At 42.1% G+C, this 20,291-nt stretch overlaps 1 protein-coding gene across 1 annotated transcript in view; it reads right to left on the reverse strand.

Moving 5' to 3' along the window:
- LOC128418374 (phospholipase A2 inhibitor and Ly6/PLAUR domain-containing protein-like) overlaps nucleotides 1-20,276 on the reverse strand; it is a 30,481-nt gene extending 10,205 nt beyond the window's left edge. The window contains exon 1 of the mRNA XM_053397984.1: nucleotides 20,225-20,276. Within this exon, the coding sequence (XP_053253959.1) occupies nucleotides 20,225-20,276 (52 nt within the window). The remainder of the gene's footprint in view (nucleotides 1-20,224) is intronic.
- Nucleotides 20,277-20,291: the final 15 nt, after the last annotated feature.

The raw sequence follows: 20,291 nt of genomic DNA on the forward strand, positions 1-20,291 counted from the left end.
TTCGCCCCATAGGGCACACCGGCCCATAGTGCGCACCTAGTTTTTTTTGGGGGGGGAATAAAGAAAACAATTTTTATTTCTCCCCCAGCCTGAGCTTCCCCCGACCCCAGCCCTCAGAACAGGCTGCTCTCCGCAAGTCGTGGGAGCCCTCCCACGGCTTGCGGAGAGCTACCCGAAGCCCGGGCGCGACTGCTCAGCGCGCCCGGGCTTCAGGGTGCAGGCAGCTCTCCGCAAGCCGTGGGAGCCCGGCAGTGCACACCAACCCCTCTCGCTCTCCAGGCTTCAGTGAAAGCCTGCATTCGCCCCATAGGACGCACACACATTTCCCCTTCACTTTTGGAGGGGAAAAAGTGCGTCCTATAGGGCGAAAAATACGGTATCTTTTTACGAATTTAGTTAAATTATGACAGCTAAATCTTTGGAGCAGCTTTTAGGAGGATACAGAGCACCTACAGGCAGAAGAGAGTGGAAATTCTGTTGCACAACTATAAATCCTTGCACTAATGGTCTGAGTTAGCCAGATACTGCTCATTGTCACAAAATTTAAGGAAATTTAATTACATTTCTTTTACGTAAGAAATATGCTTTTTGAGAAAGAGGCACACATTTTGTCCTGCACTGCATCCCAGTGGTGGAAAGATCCAGATGCAACTGGGGTGGAGCAATGAATGCATTTTCCTCTTTGGTTCAGAAGAGTATTTAATATAAACATCCTGATCTGAATCCTGCTTCTAGACAAGCAAGTGCATTATGAAAGTTAAAGGGCAAAGTCCAGGCAGGCAAAACACTAAGGAAGAGTGCAGAGTGCAGCCAGTAAGAGATATGATCCCTATCACTTTTCCAACAATGTGCAATGGAAAAAGAGAGGAAGGAAGGGAGAGAAGGAGATCAGGACAGAGTCTGCGTGACCCAGCCCATGTCTAGGCCTTTCCCCCTGACTGAATAGCAATGTTACCTCTGAAAAAAGCTCCTCTAAAATCAACACATTGGGTCTCATTCTCAAGGCAGTTGACGGTCTTCTCACTTTTACACTCCACAATATCCTTTATGAGGTGAGACGGCTGTACACAATATTCCTGATAGTGTCACACCACAGACTTGTATAGTAGCATCATGGTATTGGAAGTTTTATTCAAAGGTAGAAAATATATCTACAAATAAGAATCAGAATTCACACTATTGCAGTGATAGATGTTTTTCTCCCTCTCTCATAATATATAACTCAGGGACACCCAATGAAGCTAAATAAAGAATAATTCAGGACAAAGGAAGTCCTTTTTCAAAAAGTGTGTAGTTAAGCTATGAGTTTCATTCCCGCAAGATGTAGTGATGGCTACCAGGTGAGGTGGCTTTGTCTAGGCATACTAGTCACAATGGCTAAGTTTTACTCCCAGATTGTGGGTGCCCAGTGGCATGCATGTGCATCATGACATCACACCACATCATGTGCGTGCTGCTAGGCCTGCCACTGCTCTCAGGTGCCCTAGCATCAACTGGGCCTCTGTTGGAGCCCACTTCCACAGTGGCAGGGCTGAGGCATTGGAGCGTGGGTTCCCATGGCTCCATGGAGATGGCACAAGGCCTCCACCAAGGCCATTCGCTGCTATAGATTCCTGTCAAAATCTACTGGCAGGGCGTTCCACCTGGCAGGGCCTGTCACACGAAAGGCTTGATCTGACTTGGAGGCTAATCCTCAGGGGTGTAGGGAGAATTGTTCCACCAGAGGATCTCACTGCTTAAGGTGGAGCATAAGGGATTGTGCTGTCCTCAATGTACTTTGGGCTCACATTGCTCAGGAATCTGTAAAAATAAGCACAAGTACCCTGAATGTGGTCTGGCAGCAACTTGGCAACCAGTGCAACTGGCTCATCCACAGTGCCACACGATGCCAGCAGCCTGCTGCTTATGAGCACTCTGGCCCAGGATGTCAAGGTGGGCCCCAGATTATGGATGTCCCATGGCACCTGCAACATAACGTGATGTCATGACATTGTGACATCATGTCACATGACATTGGTGCCACCGCAGAGCTGCTTCTGGGGCCTCACGAGACCTCCGATGCAACCTCAGGTTTATACCCGAAACCTCATTTGGAGGCCTGTTAGGGCCTCAAACATCACTTCCGAGGCTTCGCAGGGGCTCAGATGGGCCTTGCAAGGCCTTGGACGTGTCCTCAGAGATTGTGTCAGAGCCCTTTGGTGGGGGTGTTGAGAGTTAACTAGTAATAATAATAATAATAATTTATTATTTATACCCCGCCCATCTGGCTGGGCCTCCCCAGCCACTCTGGGCGGCTTCCATAGAAACCAAAAATACAGTAAAATATCACACGTTAAAAACTTCCCTGAACAGGGCTGCCTTAAGATGTCTTCTGAATGTCAGGTAGTTGTTTATCGCTTTGACATCTGCTGGAAGGGCGTTCCACAGGGCGGGCGCCACTACCGAGAAGGCCCTCTGCCTGGTTCCCTGTAGCTTTGCTTCTCGCAATGAGGGAACCGCCAGAAGGCCCTCGGCGCTGGACCTCAGCGTCCGGGCAGAACAATGGGGGTGGAGACGCTCCTTCAGGTATACTGGACCAAGGCCGTTTAGGGCTTTAAAGGTCAGCACCAACACTTTGAATTGTGGTCGGAAATGTACTGGGAGCCAATGTAGGCCTTTCAAGACTGGTGTTATATGGTCTCGGAGGCCGCCCCCAGTCACCAGTCTAGCTGCCGCATTCTGGATTAGTTGTAGTTTCCGACTCACCTTCAAAGGTAGCCCCACGTAGAGCGCATTAACTAGCTGCAGCTTCCAAGTCTGATGAAAGGGCAGCCCCACTGCATGCTGCAGTAACCAGGTCTTGAAGTTACCACTTCAAGGGAGTGGGCATCCAGAGGGGAAAGTTTTGGCTATCCTACCCACCACTGCACCCAATATGCTTTGACTATATGTGATATTGGCTTTAGGCAAGCTTACCGTTCTCTGATCCTTCTAAACACTGGGCTGGGAAGGGCATATCAGATGTTTGCCTCCAAATCCAGAGTGAATGCAATCCTTCCCAATACTTACCAGGAGGATCTGTACATGGCAAAAGTTTGCAGCCTAGGATGAAGGCATTAAACACTGGCAAAGCAGTTATCTCTTCTTCTTCTTTGCTGTACAGATGCTTCAGGTTGTGTGTTTTTGGGTTGCGCACTGCACCGCACCAAACCAGGAAGTACCGGAATGGGTTACTTTTGGGCTTCAGTGCTCACGCATGCGCAGAACCACTAAATTGTGCTTTGCACATGCGCAAAAGCACTGAATCGCTGCGAACGTGCCTCCCGCATGGATCACATTCACAACCCAAGCGTCCACTGTATTGGCAATTCTGCTTCTACCATTCCGCGGAGATTCTAAATATCTGCCAGGGCTTGATATTATTTAAAAATATTCTGCTGGGGAAGGAAGATGTACCTGGGATTGTCATCAGTTGTTGTGACGATATCAGGACTTTAGAGGGCCCTAAATTTGGGGATTCCTTCCCCATGGAAGTGCATCTGGCACCTCTTTATGCTGCCTTTTGACATGTGAGGAGTATATTTTTAGCACCCATCTTATTTCTAGTGCACTCACCAGGAATCTGCAATCACTAATCTAGACCTGGGATGGGGTGTGAGGTTGGGTTCAACCACCAGGTTTGGTGCTATCCATTGCTGTGATTGGGGACTTGAGTTGGATCCTGAATTGCAGAACTCAGGAGATACTGCTCAGGTGACAAAACTTGGCATGACCCCAGCAGTGTGTACCTGGGTCAGAAGGCACCATGACAGTGTACAGCCTGTTTCATAGCAGGTGGATACTTTCTTGTCCCAACAGGTTTTGGGGAACTTTCTGGTTTTAATGAAGAGCTGCAGCTGTGCTGTTTATATTGTAATCATTGGTATGGTTTAAAAAGGTTTTATATACCTATGTTGAAATCCCTTGCAGGAACTTTGTTCAGATGTTCCCATTTTGCATCACATTACCAGCAAGAGTAGAATGGGTTGTACCTTAACTGTGTCATCTGATCTATTTTTGTCAATGCTTACCTGAGGCCACGTCAACCTGGGCCTCATCACCCAGCATCATCCTTCAGAATGAGCCTCATCCTCCACTCTGCTTATCTGAAACAGTCTATGGGTTCTCTCTCTCTTGGCTTTTGGGGAGAATTAAATCCAAAGTAAGTGAGGGAAACATGCCAGCCATGCAACCCTATCAGTATTTACTTGGGTGGCAATGCGTCCCCACTTTCCTTTCAGGCATCACCAATACCAAGAAGAGGAGGCACGACAACAGATATTTGGGTGAAATCAGACCACAACATTATTGATTACAGATGTAAGTGGTTTGACATAGGAATTGGGTAGACCCCACCCCTTCCAACCCTCCTGCCAGAAGAACTCACAGTTTGGGGTAAACTGGAAATGAGGAATTATTCTTGTTCTTGTTCTTGTTCTTGTTCTTGTTCTTGTTCTTGTTCTTGTTCTTGTTCTTGTTCTTGTTCTTGTTCTTTGTACCCTGTCCATCTGCCTGGGTTGCCCCACCACTATGAGCAGCTTCTAGCACATATAAAAACAAAGTAAACCTTAAACTTTAAAAAGCTTCACTAATCAGGGCTGCCTTCAGATGTCTCCTAAAATATATAGAATTACTCATCTCCTTTACATCTGATAGGAGGGCTTTCCACAGGGTGGGCGCCACTACTGAGAAGGCCCCTTGCCTGGTTCCCTGCACTTTAATTCTCGCAGTGTGGGAAATCCCAGAAGGACCTTGGTGCTGGATCTCAGTGTCTGGGCTGAGGAGGTCCTGACATACATAATGGGGTAATACCCCCACTGGATTGCACGTGGGGAGTATTGTGGCCCGTTGCCCCCACATGGGCATACAAACAGAAGCTTCTCCTCTGGATACCCCATTTGGGGGAGGGGGCTGGCAGAGACTGCAATCAGTGCTCAGATTAAGACTAAACCTATCAAATGCCCAAGTTGTAAAAATTGCTATGAGGGTGCTGAAAACTAGAGGGCTAGATCCAATTTCCCAACTGGGAGATTTTTGAAGGGAGTGCACAGTTTCCACCCCTCACATAACAGAGAGATGTGGTTGTCAGCTACAAAAGAAGTACATTGAGTGTACCTTGATTAGCTACAACAGATGGGGTGGGGTAATGATTGCTTTACAGTGCTTGAGCATGAGAAGAGGGTACCCAATGGGCTGAAGTGACCAAGTTGCTTCTCCCTCTCATCAAACGATCCCCTGGGCTAGAGGAGTGTCAGCTGAAGAAATGAGGAGCTAGTGGAAATTTTCTTTCTGATCTGACCGTTGTGTAGAAATAAATTCACATCCCACAAAAGTAAGTTTTAAAGCTTTACTTGCAGAAACTGGTTTTAAAAGTTACAAAAGCAATAACTGATACAGTGTCTCTGATACAGAATCCAAACAGATGTGACCAGAAAACACCATCGCTTACAACAAAATCTAAACCATGCTGAAAGGAGAGCCATAGAAAACCTCAGAAACAACCCAAACATTATAATTAAAGAAGCAGACAAAGGTGGAGCTGTCGTCATCATGAACAAAACTGACTACATTCAGGAGGCTCACAGACAACTTTCCAATACCGCCTTTTACATAAAATTGAACTCAGACCCCACACAAGAATACAAAAAAGAACTGAACAAGATTGTTAAGGAGCTACCCCCACACATCCAAGAACAGATCCTCACCAACACACCAACAGAACCTCGACCAGGAACTTTCTATCTTCTACCTAAAATACACAAACCAGGAAATCCAGGACGCCCCATCATTTCAGGTATTGGCACTATTACAGTAGGTGTCTCCGGTTATATGGACTCTGTTCTGAAACCATATGCCATCAGTGCTCCCAGCTATGTACGTGACACCACAGATTTTCTGAGGAAAATATAATCTTTAAATAATCTTCCCAACAATACTATACTAGCTACTATGGATGTGGAATCTCTGTATACCAACATCCCACACAACGATGGTTTACAAGCTATAAGGAACACCATTTCAGATAAAACCACAGCGGACTTTGCCACCAAACTCTGCCAATTTGTCCTTACCCACAACAACTTCAAATTCGGTGATGACCTGTTCCTTCAGATCAGCGGCACAGCAATGGGCACCCGCATGGCCCCACAGTATGCCAACATCTTCATGGCAGATTTAGAACAACGTTTCCTAAACTCCTACCCACTCAAACCTCTCTTGTGCCTGCGATACATTGACGATATTTTTATCATCTGGACACATGGTCAACAGACCCTAGACACCTTCCACCAGAAATTCAATGATTTTCACCCCACAATCAACCTAACAATGAATCAATCTATGCAAGAAATACATTTTTTGGACACTACTATAAAAATACAGGATGGACGCATAGACACCACCTTATACCGTAAACCAACTGACCGACAAACATATCTACATGCCTCTAGCTACCATCCCAAACATACCAAACAGTCCATTGTATATAGCCAGGCACTACGTTACAGCCGTATCTGTTCCAATTCTACAGACAGAGACTCTCACCTAAGAGATCTACAGCAAACCTTTTTAGAACTAAAATACCCAGCAGATGAAGTTAGACAACAGATCAACAGAGCCAGACAGATACCCAGAGAGAACTTGCTGCAAGACAGACCCAAAAAAGAAAATAACAGAACACCTCTAGTCATCACATACAGCTCCCAAGTTAAAACAGTACAACGCATCATCAGAGATCTACAACCTCTCCTGGACAATGATAGTTCTCTTTCTCAAGCTCTGGGAGGAAGACCTTTCATTGCCTACAGACAGCCACCCAATCTTAACCCACAATAATACTACAACCAGACGTAACACGGACACTGGCACCAGAGCCTGCAATAAACCCAGATGCCAACTTTGCTGCCACATACACCCGGACAACACCATTACTGGCCCCAACAACATCACACATACCATCTCGGGACTATTTAATTGCTCATCGTCTAACATTGTATATGCCATCAAATGCCAACAGTGTCCTTCAGCTCTCTATATTGGACAAACAGGCCAAACCTTACGCCAAAGAATAAACGGACATAAATCGGACATCAAGAATCACAAGACAGAGAAACCAGTAGGAGAACACTTCAATCTCCCAGGACATTCTATACAAGATCTCAAAGTAGCTGTTTTACTACAAAGGAATTTCAGAAATAGACTGGAAAGAGAAGCTGCTGAATTGCAACTCATTACCAAACTTAAAACCATGGAGAGACCTGGTCTGAACAAAGACATTGGATTCTTATCTCATTATAAATGACAAAGCTATTTTTCACCTTCTCACCTCACCCCTTGCTTTTTCCTGTAAGACCTATTGCAGTCGTTAAGAGTCGTCAACAGGCTCATCACAGCTATCTGCCAATCACCCATTCCCACCACCCTTCTGAGTAATACCCCTCCCCACCTTCTCACTATATAGAGGGATCTGGCAACTTCTGTTTCAAGTGTATCTGAAGAAGTGTGCATGCACACGAAAGCTCATACCAAGAACTAACTTAGTTGGTCTTTAAGGTGCTACTGGAAAGAAATTTGTTTGTTTGTTTGTTTTGACAGTGTCTCTGTTATATGTTTCTATTCTTACATATACTGATCAATCTATAAAATAACAATTACCAATTTGATCCTTCTAAGAACATTGCCCTTCCCCAACACCATGACCAAATATCCTTAATTAGATAAATACTGAAACACAAGACAGATGTTACAGCAACAACAATTTATTTTGATTGTGAACAAAGGAAAATTTAACCCATATATCATGAGGCAAAGCCCCCAAGACCCATATTTCTACTTTAGCTTCTCTAACCCCTGCATCACATTTCCAAAATAGAGGACTCAAAATCAAGGGTCCTGTGAATCCCAGTCACTCTGCAACCCCAACATAGACAAGCAACCTTCACCTTCATTAAGTGGTGGACTCCAAAAGGAAGAAGGTATTCTTCTCTCCTAATTACCCTTCAAAGTTAAGCGGCTGTGGGGAAGGCAGAGTGTCACAGCATCTTGCCTGGGTTATAGTGCCCAAAAAGTATCCATTATACGGTGATGTCCTCGCCAACTCACAAAAAGACGGGGTCGCACAGCCTTTATAAGATACATCAGGAACCAAACTGTTATCTGGTAAAGAGAAAGGGGTATGGTCACAGGAGTAATGGATAGTAATGGATGTGGGTTTGTGCAGAAGAGACAGAATAGGAACTTTGTTGTTATTGTTAATGGTATTGCACAAGTATAGAAAGCATGTCAGAATCACATGAGATGAATTCTTATTCTTATTCTTATTCTTATTACCCTGCCCTCCTGAATGGGTTGCCCCAGCTGCTGTCAGATGTCTTCTAAAAGTTGTATAGCTGAATATCACACATATGTTTAAAATATAGAAAACAATTAACTAAATTCTCTTTTAGTTATTATGGGAGAGGGGCCCAATCCACACTGAAATTGCATTCCAGATCAGAGCTCCATGGCTGCTTTTACTTTTCAAAAAAGGCTAACAAAAACCCTCTTTTAAAAAACAGTCTCGCATGTAAATTAACAAACAGATTATTTCTCTCTTTCTCACCCCCCCCCCCACCTGTGGTAAACTTGCCTCCAACCGCTCGCCCCTCCCACACCTGTCTTTGCTCTCCGGCCAGACCAGGTCCTCTAGGACAGGGTTGGCAGACCCGTTTACATTTTACAGAAACAGGACAAAATAACACCGGTAAGGCTGCCACCACTCCCTTTGTCCCGGGGAACCCAGAGCCACAACCCAGGGAGAAGGCTGTGTCCCGTTATTGCTGGTTACCCCCACTCCACAAGTTGTATCCACAGACTTGCAGACAGAAATTCTACAGTAGAGCACAACCAAGCATAAGGCTAGGAATTAGCTTTTCCCCCAGAAAGGCACACAAACCAAAATAGATTCTTTCTTTAAAATTTATTTTAAAAGAACATAAGGAAACATGCTAAAAAGCAGGCACTTCTTTTGAAACTTACAGGCAAGAAAACAAGAACATTGTGAAGTCTAACTAACTTACATACTCACGACTAAATGACAGATAGAATAGTTAGAGTCCTTTCAATGGTCTGCAGTCAGACGTTTTCGCAATTCTCCATCACAAAGGACGAAAGGACGGCTACTTAGGTGGAACATCAGCAGCCAGGCGATTTGCGGATTGCAGAGCACGCTTTCCCCACCATTCCCAAGATCTTTTATCCCCAATTTGCCCGTGGCGTCGGAACCCCCAAAACCAATCATAACTCTTGAATATTTTTAAATTCTCCAATGACCGGCTTGCGGGCTAATCAATCTAACTTCTGGCAGCTGGACCAATTAAGGACCCAGAGCCTAAATCGAAGGGGTTTCCTCCCTTTCCGTGGAGCCTATGCAGATGCACATTCCCAGGCAATCAAGGCCAGATAACATCACTGAGGGAATGCACATAACTTCGGACCCAGGTGTCAAACCTTCCATTAAATCAGGGGTTTCCTTTCCCATAATAAACCTTTCACACCTTGGGAGCCTGCTGGTCTGGGGTTAAAGGGACAAAACTTATTTCCCATGATCCTTGTGGCTTGCTGGTTTCCCACAAGGCCTCACTCTCATTGCTTGACCAAAGAACAGCTTCTAAACAAACACTAACTTTACTACACCACTGAAATATACAGACTCCTCTATATAAATATGAAGCAAAAGTGAGTTTAACACTGTAATATTTTCAAGAAAAATAAACCTGCCCCCGCAACACACATGCAAACTATTTTCTGGCATAAAGCCACAAACAGAATGACAGCAACCCATGCACCTTGGCAGGCTGTGTTTCTCCTCTCCCACTCCTTGGCTGGCAATGCTACTTACTATGAACAAGGACGAATCAAATGCATTGAGTCTCATTCCCATAACAACTGATAGTTTCCAAGTCCGGACAACCTTCTGAACCAGATGCACGACAGGCCTCACACTTTCGCTGATTGCGAACACGCTCTGTGTCTATCAAAAGCAATGACTACAGTTAACACCTAGATCCAACCCATATATCTCCATAAAAAATCATACATTACAGTTCTATAATTCTCACAGGTGGTTGCAGTATTCTCCACTGTACTCTGCTTCTGGCATTAAACAAGCAGATTTGGTTACTACCTTGAAAAACTAGACAGAGGTGCGAGCAACTGGGGTGCTGGACTTCGCCTGTCTTATGGTGTGTTTTGGGATGGGAAGAGAGAGAACAGATAGGTTTCAGGTGGAAGACCGTCCTGTGATTAGCCAGCCCTGGTAGGTTGACCCTGAAAGGGCAACTTTAACAGCAGTTTCTTTCTGCTTGGTGTTTTCTGCTTTGGGTGCTATCTGTCCTTGGCAGGAGAAGGGATTAAGAGCTAGCTTTCAAGAGAGAGAAATATGCTGCTGATAGTTTTTCTCTCATTTCTTCTCTTAATATTCATACTGGTACTGTTTTAAAATATGTGTTATATTTTAAAGTCGCAACTGAAATGGGCAAAAAAGAGTTGTACATTGTAGTGGATGACTTGTAAAGTATAGTGCTGGGTTGCCATTGTAGCTAATTTGCCACTGCTGCTTTTTCTGCATTGCTTATCTTCCATTATGCATTGTGACATGTATTTCTTATTACTATTAAATATATTTATGTATATAATGTTATGTACGTACATTATGTTGTTTCTTTGTTACGTTGTTCTAAACTGTACTGTCACCTATTGAAGAATATATATGTGTATGTTTGTGTGTAAATGTGTTTTTGTGCATTTTATTTATTACTATTATTATTTTGTATGTAATACATTTATATACACTTAATACTTAAAAGAGGCCCCAGGTCTCTGCATGTGTACACACACGCACACGCACACACACAAACAAACACATAAACACCAGGTAACAGTGTAGGACTTCCTGGAGAGAGGCACGGTGGTTATTTCTCTGCTAGCTCTGCCTGACAGAAGATAATTACATGGTGATTGATAATAGTCAAACAAATAGACTGGCTATTAAATCACTCTGGACATAAGGATGATCTGGGAGTTAGCTCCAAGATGTTGGGATCAATGTCATTTTTCTACAGCCTAGGCCTTGCAATTTGGACAGGGTTTAGAATGAGCTGGTCATCATGCCCAAATGCCACAAAATTGCCTTATAAGAATCACACCCTCTCTTTTAAAAGCATCTCTTGGACAATGACATTGTAATGAGAGACACCCCTCCATTTGCTGGGGTGAATCTACAATTGAAAATCTGTGGGTACCACTTTCTGTTGTTGAGAAAACAGAAAGGAAACTAATTCTTAAAGTGTCTAAAGTAGAGCAGAAAGCTTGATTTATGGTGGACAAGAAAGATTAAAACATATGATAGGAACTCCGGTATGTAAAAAATCCATAATCCATAATACTTTTTGTTTGTGTCTTTCTTTGGTCTCTGCCACTAAAGAACTGGAGAAAATGAAAGTGACACTGCCATAATTAGCTATGAGAAAGGAATCTGCAGAAAGGAATCTGCTTTAAGATAACACAGTCACACTTATGGAAGTTCAATTCTGTGGTTATGGAACTCCAATTCTGTGAGGAAACATTAAAATGGATTAAGTGGCTAATAAGTTTTAGAACATTAAAAGTATCTCTTATGCCAAAGGCACATTTGGATCATCCAGTGACTGTTGGTATTGTTCAACCGTTGATGGCTGAACAATTAAAAATGATCAGAACAATATTTGATGAAGAAGAAAACGAGTCAGAGGATGATGAAAAGAATGAGCCAGAGGACTCTAATATGGGAAATGGAAATGGGGAATGTGCAGAGGCTTCATACCAAATTGATGAAAAGTTGGCAGGACTGGATCAGGAAATAATTCAATTGAAGGAAGCAGATCGTCATGCGGAAATGGAAATGACTTCCATACAAGAATTTGGAGAAGTAGAAGATAAAATGACAAATGGTGATTGGGAGAATAATCTGCTTTTGACACTGATGGAGTCAAGAAGGGACAAAGCTTTGGGACTTCAGTCCTGGCTTTTCTTTAGTTCTAGCAGAGAAAAAGTATTCTGCATACAATCCGGAGCCAATAAAGTTATGGTACTTTTTATGGGAAAAGGCTGAAGAAAAAAATGAAAATGGAAGGTCCAAGAAGAGAAATTTGGGATGCTATCATAAACACAAAAAGAAATGGAACACAATATACAGAGCTGGAAAATGAACCGACAAATTATAATGAGAAACAAAAATTGAATACTGACCCAATGTGTGATCACAACTGAGAGACTTTAATATGGACATTTTATGGAATTTAGTATTATTCAATACAGAGTAATGGTAGTGGTAATTAATACAGATAAAAGAAAAATAAAAGAAAAAGGTTAACGTTTATTAATAATATGAACAATTAGGGAAACTTTCTTGGACTTTTTGTAAGAAAAAGAAATGAATGATTCTGATACACCCAGACTGAAAAGACATTGTTAAACAGAAACTGGAGAAGATGGATGTATGCATGGACCAAAGGTTTTCATAATCATATTTTCTTTTGTTTGTGTACAAACATGTGTACACTCCACTTCCCTAATACTCCTTCCTTTCACCAAGCAGTACACTCAGACAATCCAACCCATGCAGGAGGCCATTTTAAAACTTTGACTGAGGAAACCATCATCACAATCCCAACACCCTTTTTCTCAGCAGTGCTGCTTTTGTAGTTCTCTGGCTGGGGGGGCCATCAGCAGCAACTGAGGGCTCCACTCACTTCCTCCCCAGTTCTTCCCAGCAGGACAACTCCCAGAGCTAAGTGGAATAGCAAGGAGCATGGAGGAAATGTATTATTCTCTCCTTCCCCCTCTCTAGTACCCAAAATGCATCCAGAGTGATCCACACACCCAAGTATCGTCAGTAAATGATGCCAATAAATGCTTTTGGGCAGTACACATGCTTTCTCTTTGAAACACAGGTTGTGATGCTGATTCTAACACTCTCCCATGTAAACTAGGGAAATGAATCAAGGACTAGAACAGTGTCATTTCTATATAACCAACCAAGGAAGAAATTTGAAACCTCAATGCTATTCATGTTTAGGAATATATACAGATATATAATTCTAAAAGCATGCAGCTACTTACCAGTATCATGTATTTCATCATTGCAGAGAAAATCGGCACAGCACTCACGGATAGTCTGTAAGTAACCGTCTACTGTAGTGAAACTGTAATTCTCTTTGGTACAATTTGGAGTACACCCCACTACAAATTTGTCTTTTTTAGAGCCACCTGTGAGAGAGAATTGGAAAGAAATAACTACATCTCCACACACAAAAATCAAGATGATTCTTATTGAGATCTATATAATGCTTTCTAACATATTTTGGGGCTTAATGGGTGATTTAAGAAAAAGAATGGAAGCACTGAATTTAGTTTCTTTGAGAATTAACAAAACCATGTAAATAGTTGAGGATGTTTCTGTTGAAATTTGGACATAAATTGGAGAAGACAGACTTGTTTTTCTACACACAAAAACTGGTAAGCACTCAAAGTTAGTTCATCCATCTATACCTGATATTCACTGAGTTGATTCAGTGGCACAACTCAAGAATCTGCCTTGTACTATATTTTTAAGAGGCAAGGGTGGTGTAGAAATTAAAGAAATGAATGAAGGAGATGGTAAGAAGAACTGGCAACCCTGGAAAAAGATAAGGCTAGTATGGGGGTCATGAATGTTCACTTCACAGAGCAAGTTCATATGAAGTAATAAAATACAGTAAAATAAATAAAGGAATTAATAAAGGAAGAATTAAAAACCCAAGAGCTTTTTGCACCTCACATTATAATTACTACAACAGGCAAGTGGTCTTTGGGGGCAAAGTTTGGGGACAGTATGCTGCTTACTGATTTTGGGGGGCTAAATGGGTGATATAAGGGGGGGATTTCAACAACTGAATTTAGCAGGCTATTTCTTCAAGTTGTTTCTTTAAGAATCAACAAAACCATGTAAATATTCTAGGATATTTCCAGTAAAATTTGCACATAAATGGGAGAAGGCAGAGTTGTTTGAGAGGCCAAATTCAAGAAGCTGCCTCAAACTATATTTTTGAGAGACAGAAGATGTTACTATGTTTTACATTTTTGTGTTTTTATATTGTAAAGCACCCTGTGATCCTCTGATGAAGGGTGTTATAGAAATCTAAGAAATGAATGAATACGACAGTAAGAAGAACTGGCAACCCTGAAAAAGATAAGGCTAATAAGGCGGTGGTGAGTGTTGACTTCACAGGTCAAGTTCATAGGAAATAGTAAAATACAAAAGAAGAAATAAAGGAATATAAGAAAAGTTAGAATTAAAAACCACATAGCATTTAGCACATCACATTATAATTACTACAACAGGCAAGTGGTCTTTTTTTTGAGGGGGGGGGGAGTTTGGGGAACACTTCTGCAGAGCTCCCAAACTCAGCATCCCTTTGGCACAGAACCTGTGGCTACTGCCTCTTTGCCCAAATTTCCAAACTATGGCAGGTCAGTTAATTCACTTAACTGATGATGCCCCAGCAATTTTACATTCTTGTTTATTGTTATGGCCTGTCACTGTGGTACAAGACCAGGCACTTTTTAAAGCCTCACTTTGACATTTGGGGAGTGCGGAGAGAGATTAATCAATCACAGTCCTATATTGGGACACATTTCAGGCATGTAACAGTTCATCCTAAGGTTCTTTCTTAGAAGATCCCATCTTGCAGCCCCAGTGATGGAAAGGCGTTGGGAGGGGAACAAGCTGTAAAAAGCAGCTCAGTTTTTAGAAGGCTCATTCCCTTCTCATGGGAGCGTAGAAGCCTTGGCTTCTTCTGGTCAAGTTTCTCTGGTCCCTCCAATAGGTCCTTTAAATATTCTCTTTGCAAAGAAGAGGCTTGACAGGAGAGGTGAGATCATTTGATTAAGAGAAATGGTGGGAAGTTTGAGCCCTTTCTTCAATGAATGTGCCCAGGCAGCATCTCTTGGACCTCAGCAAGAGAAATCTTCTGGATGCACCTTAGACAGCAAGCCCATTATATGTCAACAGAGTGTTTTAGGCAGAATCACACACTTGGTTCACATATAAACTCACATATACACCTTGTATCTTTTCTAGTTCTTTGATGGTTCAGCACTTAATGACTCAACTGAATACATGAAATATCTCTCCACTTTTTTTAAAAAAAAATGGTTTCTGCTTCTCAACATAGGATGAGATCAAGATTCACACGTACATTTCTCGTGAATGTACATATGCAAGTCATCCCTAGATACTCTAGGGATGGTAGGCCCACAGACTCAGTTTTAATAAGACAGAAAAGTTTTGTACTCACGTAACCCGTTTCTGAGTAAATGGGCAAAACAAAGGCCATCCTCAATAGCGCAAAGTGGATCCCATGCATCTTCACCCAAAGAATTGTCAAAACATTCCTCATATGCCATTGCTGCAGGGAAAGAGGAGGAGACAGTGCTACCCCATTGAGTTGCCCGTTTTTTGAGAAATGACATCTACATTCACGGTTAGAAATATGGCCGTGATCGCACCCTTTGTTGGATGCAATCCACCCAGCCAGACATGAGCAGTTTTCATCTTCTTAGGATCCATCACAGACTCTTCAAAAGTTGGTGACTTGGAGCCCCTCCTTATCTTTGTTCTCTGCCTTTTCTCCTTTCTCTCCCCCATCCATAGCTTTTTATTTTTTGTCCAAGGTCAGTCACAGTCACAAGGGGGAGATAAGGAGGCAGCCAGATTCCCTCCACAAGCCTCAGTGTGAAAGTCAGCAATGTCTCCTTTCCCAAATTTCTTTTTACCTCCCTTTTACTCTCAAATGGTGCTCCCCAAATAGTACTGTCTCAGTTAAAATTTGTTTCTGAGGGTAAAGATACTGTTAATGATATTTCTACAGCTCAGGCAGCTGCAGTTACTTTGTTTTCCCCAAAGAGGAAAGCGAAAGTTGAAAGTATCCTGTTGCTTTGTTACATCACAATGGAGCCTAGACTTCCCCACCGGGTGGTGCGCTTCCGGAAAAAAAAGATAACTCTTTTTCAGTCTATTTTTCTGTAGGGATTAATTAAGTAAAGGAATTCTCCTCCCCCTTCCCCCTACTAGAAGGGGGATCAAAAAGTTCAACTTGAAAGTCTTTTAAAAAGACGTGCTTTAAATCGCGGCTTCGGTTACAATAGCTGTTTTCTCTTTTATTCAGAGGGAAGGGATCGACCTCCATTTTTAAATCCCGTTCCTTTCAAATTAAATATCCAAATTTATGTCCTTTCTACTCACAATTTTCCAATTAATTTTTGGAGGAATTGGTCACTCACAATCGCCGGACTCAGAGCTTCGTGCAGTGAAGAAAGCGAGTCTATTCCCAAATGCCTCCATCTCCAACCCCGCTCGCTCTCGGGGCTCTTTTAAAGAGTCTACTGGGGAGCAGGGGAGTCGTTCCAGGCACCTGCAGGAACGTCAGGTCCTCAGAATGCTCAATCTGAGGTTTTTTGGGGGGTACCGCGATGCTCTGGCAGTCTCGCGAGCCTTCAGTGCACCGGTGCTCTTTCAATCGAAAGAGCTCCTGTCCGCCATAATGGGTGACCAACCAGAATAGCTCCTGTTAGATAGGTTAAGCCGAGGGATAGTGCCTGGTCTAGGATCTCCCGGTGAGCTTCGTGACTGCGTGGGGATTCAAACCCTGGTCTCCTGGATCCTTGTCTGACAATCAAATCACAACAGCACACTCGCTCTCTGAAATTCAGCTCCCCAGATTTCCACAACCAACAAGTAGTAGTAGGGAATCTGGATCCTTACCATTGGGTTTATGTGATTTGTTCCAAGGGGATGGTGTCTTTCTTTGTAACATGTATTTAATTTCTTCCTGCGATGGCCATGCTTTATTTTCTTCCCCTTCCTTTCCTAAGCAACTTTTACTCTCCATTCCAATGGAATTACTATTCTGTCATATTTTCTCCCCCTCCCCCACTAAAGAAAAGATTGTTCACCTTCTTGGCACTTTCCCTGCACTTTGAAATCATGCCCAACATCTTCATCTGGCAAACTCTTGCCTTTGCAATCATCCCTCCCTCCCCGTTTCCAAAACCTACCCGTGTGTGTGTGTGTGTGTGTCTGTGTGGACATACACACACATATCTATAAACACACACACACACACACACACACACACACACACACACACTCCTTGCTGCCGTCGTGGCATACAAAAATAAATTCTTATCCTTCTTTTTAACCTCCTTTCCCACTAATCCCAAAAGAAAGGCTTCAGGGTTTTTTTTAAAGGTATACTTAAAGATTTTTTTAAGGTCATTGTAAATTAAATCCCAAAAGCCCTTCACCTTTCCACATTTTCACCACATGTGGTAGAGATCTCCATCTACCTTTCCACATTTCCAACATTTCTTATTTTTCATTCTGTACATCTTTGCCAGTTTTACCGGCGTAAGATGCCACCTAAAAATCATTTCCCATAAATTCTCTTGTAGTGTCGTGCACGCCGTAAATTTTAAATTCTCACTCCATAATTCCTGCCACGCTTCCAATTCAATATTGTAACCAAAATCTATGGCCCATTTGATCATGGCTTCCTTTACCTCCTCATCCTTAGTGTACCAATTCAGGAATAGGTCATATGTTTTTGACAGTAATTTGTCTTTCCCATCTATAATATCTATATGGAATTTTGATTTCTTGTCCTCAAATCCCAACCTCTTTTTGTCTTCCTTCAGTATCTCATTAACTTGATGATATTGCAGCCACCCAGTCAGTAGATTCTCCATTTCTTCATACTTCTTTAATTTTAGACCCTGGTCCATTTTTCTAAGAAACTCTTCATATGTGGCTCTCCTCCCTTCCATATTGGGTTTTTTTATGTTTAATACTTCTGTTGGAGATATCCACCAAGGGGTTTTCCTTTCTAGCAAACTCTTATTTCTCTCCCATACTTCATATAAAGGTCCCCTGATTATATGATTCAAAAAACCCCTGTGGACTCTCACTTTATCATACCACAGGTACGAGTGCCACCCGTACCTGTTGTCATATCCTTCTAAATCCAGGAGATCTGTGTTTTCCAATTTTATCCAGTCCCTTATCCATGTTAAGCATGATGCTTCATAGTATATCTTCATGTCTGGGAGAGCAAAGCCCCCTCTTTCTTTTTTATCAACCAGGAATCTTCATTTTTATTCTTGGCCTCTTGCCCTGCCAGACAAATCTTGCTAGTGTCTTCTGCCAATCCTTAAATAGTTTTAATCCTCTCATCACTGGGATTGATTGGAACAAGAATAACATTCTGGGTAGGACATTCATTTTAATTACTGACGAAGAATATCAGTAAGAAAGGCCTATCTTTTCTAAGAGAATTTTTATTTCCTCATTATATAATTTCCCCTCCAAAACTTTGGTTTTGCTCTTATTTAGTTTGAATCCTGCTACCTGCCCGAACTCCTGTATCAATTCCAGTGTTTTTTATTGCACTGGTTTCTGGGTCCTGTAAAGTTAACACCAAGTCATCAGCAAAGGCTTTTAATTTATATTGCTTGGATCCTACCATTAGTTTCTGTTTGCTACTGAGCAGCTGCTTGGAGTCACAGGGCTCTGTTTACATTCCAGAGACAGTCCAGGCTATTGGAAGTCTCATGGGAGACAGGATGTGATGTTAGTGGTTTCCTGTTTCCTTTGTTCCTTTGTTCTGTTGCTCTCTGCTCTCATAGAGAGAGGATTTTTTTGCTGTCTGCGTAGCTTAGAAATAAAGCATAGCGTATAGCCATAAATCTCATCACTTCCCTGTGCTGGATTCTCTGCTGAATGGAAAGTGCCTGGAAGCCTCATCAAAGGCTCAGGTCATTAATTATTTGTCGGGAGGGCGATTCCGAAGGACTCAGAGGAAGATGAGCTTTATCTGCTTGGCTGAGTGGAGATCCCGACACCTACTACAATGCCTTATATCTCCTCCTCTTTCCTTAACATATTTAGCAGAACCTCCAGAACTGAAATAAATAGCAGAGGGGAAAGTGGGCACCCTTGCCTGGTTCCTTTCTCAATTCTTATTTCTTCTGATACCACATTATTAACTATAATTTTTGCTTTTTGTTCAAAATAGATCGCATTAATACCGTTTAAAAATTCCTGTCCAACCTCTATTCTTTCCAGATTTTTTTCCCCATAAATAACCAGGAAACATTGTCAAAGGCCTTTTCAGCATCTATAAACATTAACATTTCTTTACAATTTCTTTTCACTTCCAACCTTTCTAATACATCAATTATATTCCTAATATTATCTTTCATATGTCTCCCTGGCAAGAAGCCTGCCTTGTCCTTATGAATATAACCTGTTAGAACCTTTTTCAATCTGTTAGCCAATATATTTGCAAAAAAATTATTGCCCACATTAAGTAATGAGATCGGTCTGTAATTTTTTACATCGGATCTATCTTGATCTGGTTTTGGAATCAGGGTTATAAAAGCATCTTTCCAGGTTTTGGGTGCTTTGTCCCCTCTTAAAATTTTATTGCACACATCTACTAATGGCTGAATTAACCAATCTTTCCAAATTTTATAATATTTTGCAGAAAGACCATATGGTCCTGGGGCTTTACCTAGCTATCTCATTTATTGCTATCTCAACCTCCTGTCTTGTAATCATAGCATTAAGTAGGAACCTTTTATGCTTGGGTATTTTTTGCATTTCATTTGCTTTAAGAAATTGCTCAATTTTATCTTTATCTTCCTTACTTTTTTATACAGCTGTTTGAAATATTTCTGAAAACATTTTCTTATATCTGCAGGGTTTTTCACAGATTTTCCATCAGATACAATATTTGTAATAGTACGTTGTTTCTGCCTCTTTTTTAATTGCCAAACTGTGTGTCTGTGTGGACATACACACACATATCTATAAACACACACACACAGAGAGAGAGATCCACTATTTTGTGTGTATTGTTGAAATGCAGCTTCCATGTTAGAGTGGGATATTTCATTCTATATCTGTATGGCATCATTTATATGTATGACATCACAAGAAATACTCTTGACTTAATTCTCCCCTACTTTCTCTTGGTAACCCATCAGTCCTTGCTTTCTATGGTGTTGATCTGTACCCCTAACTTCCCTCCCCTCCCAAGCAGCAAATTCTCCTCACTGTCCACTAAAGATCATTAAATGTTTCCCAACTTACCTGGAGAAATCATGGCCAAGAGGAGACATGCGCTCAGGAGTGCCTCCATCATTCTAGAAAGATTAGG

Source organism: Podarcis raffonei, chromosome 8 (assembly GCF_027172205.1).
Source record: "Podarcis raffonei isolate rPodRaf1 chromosome 8, rPodRaf1.pri, whole genome shotgun sequence".
In the NCBI taxonomy this organism is placed as follows: Eukaryota; Metazoa; Chordata; class Lepidosauria; order Squamata; family Lacertidae; genus Podarcis; species Podarcis raffonei.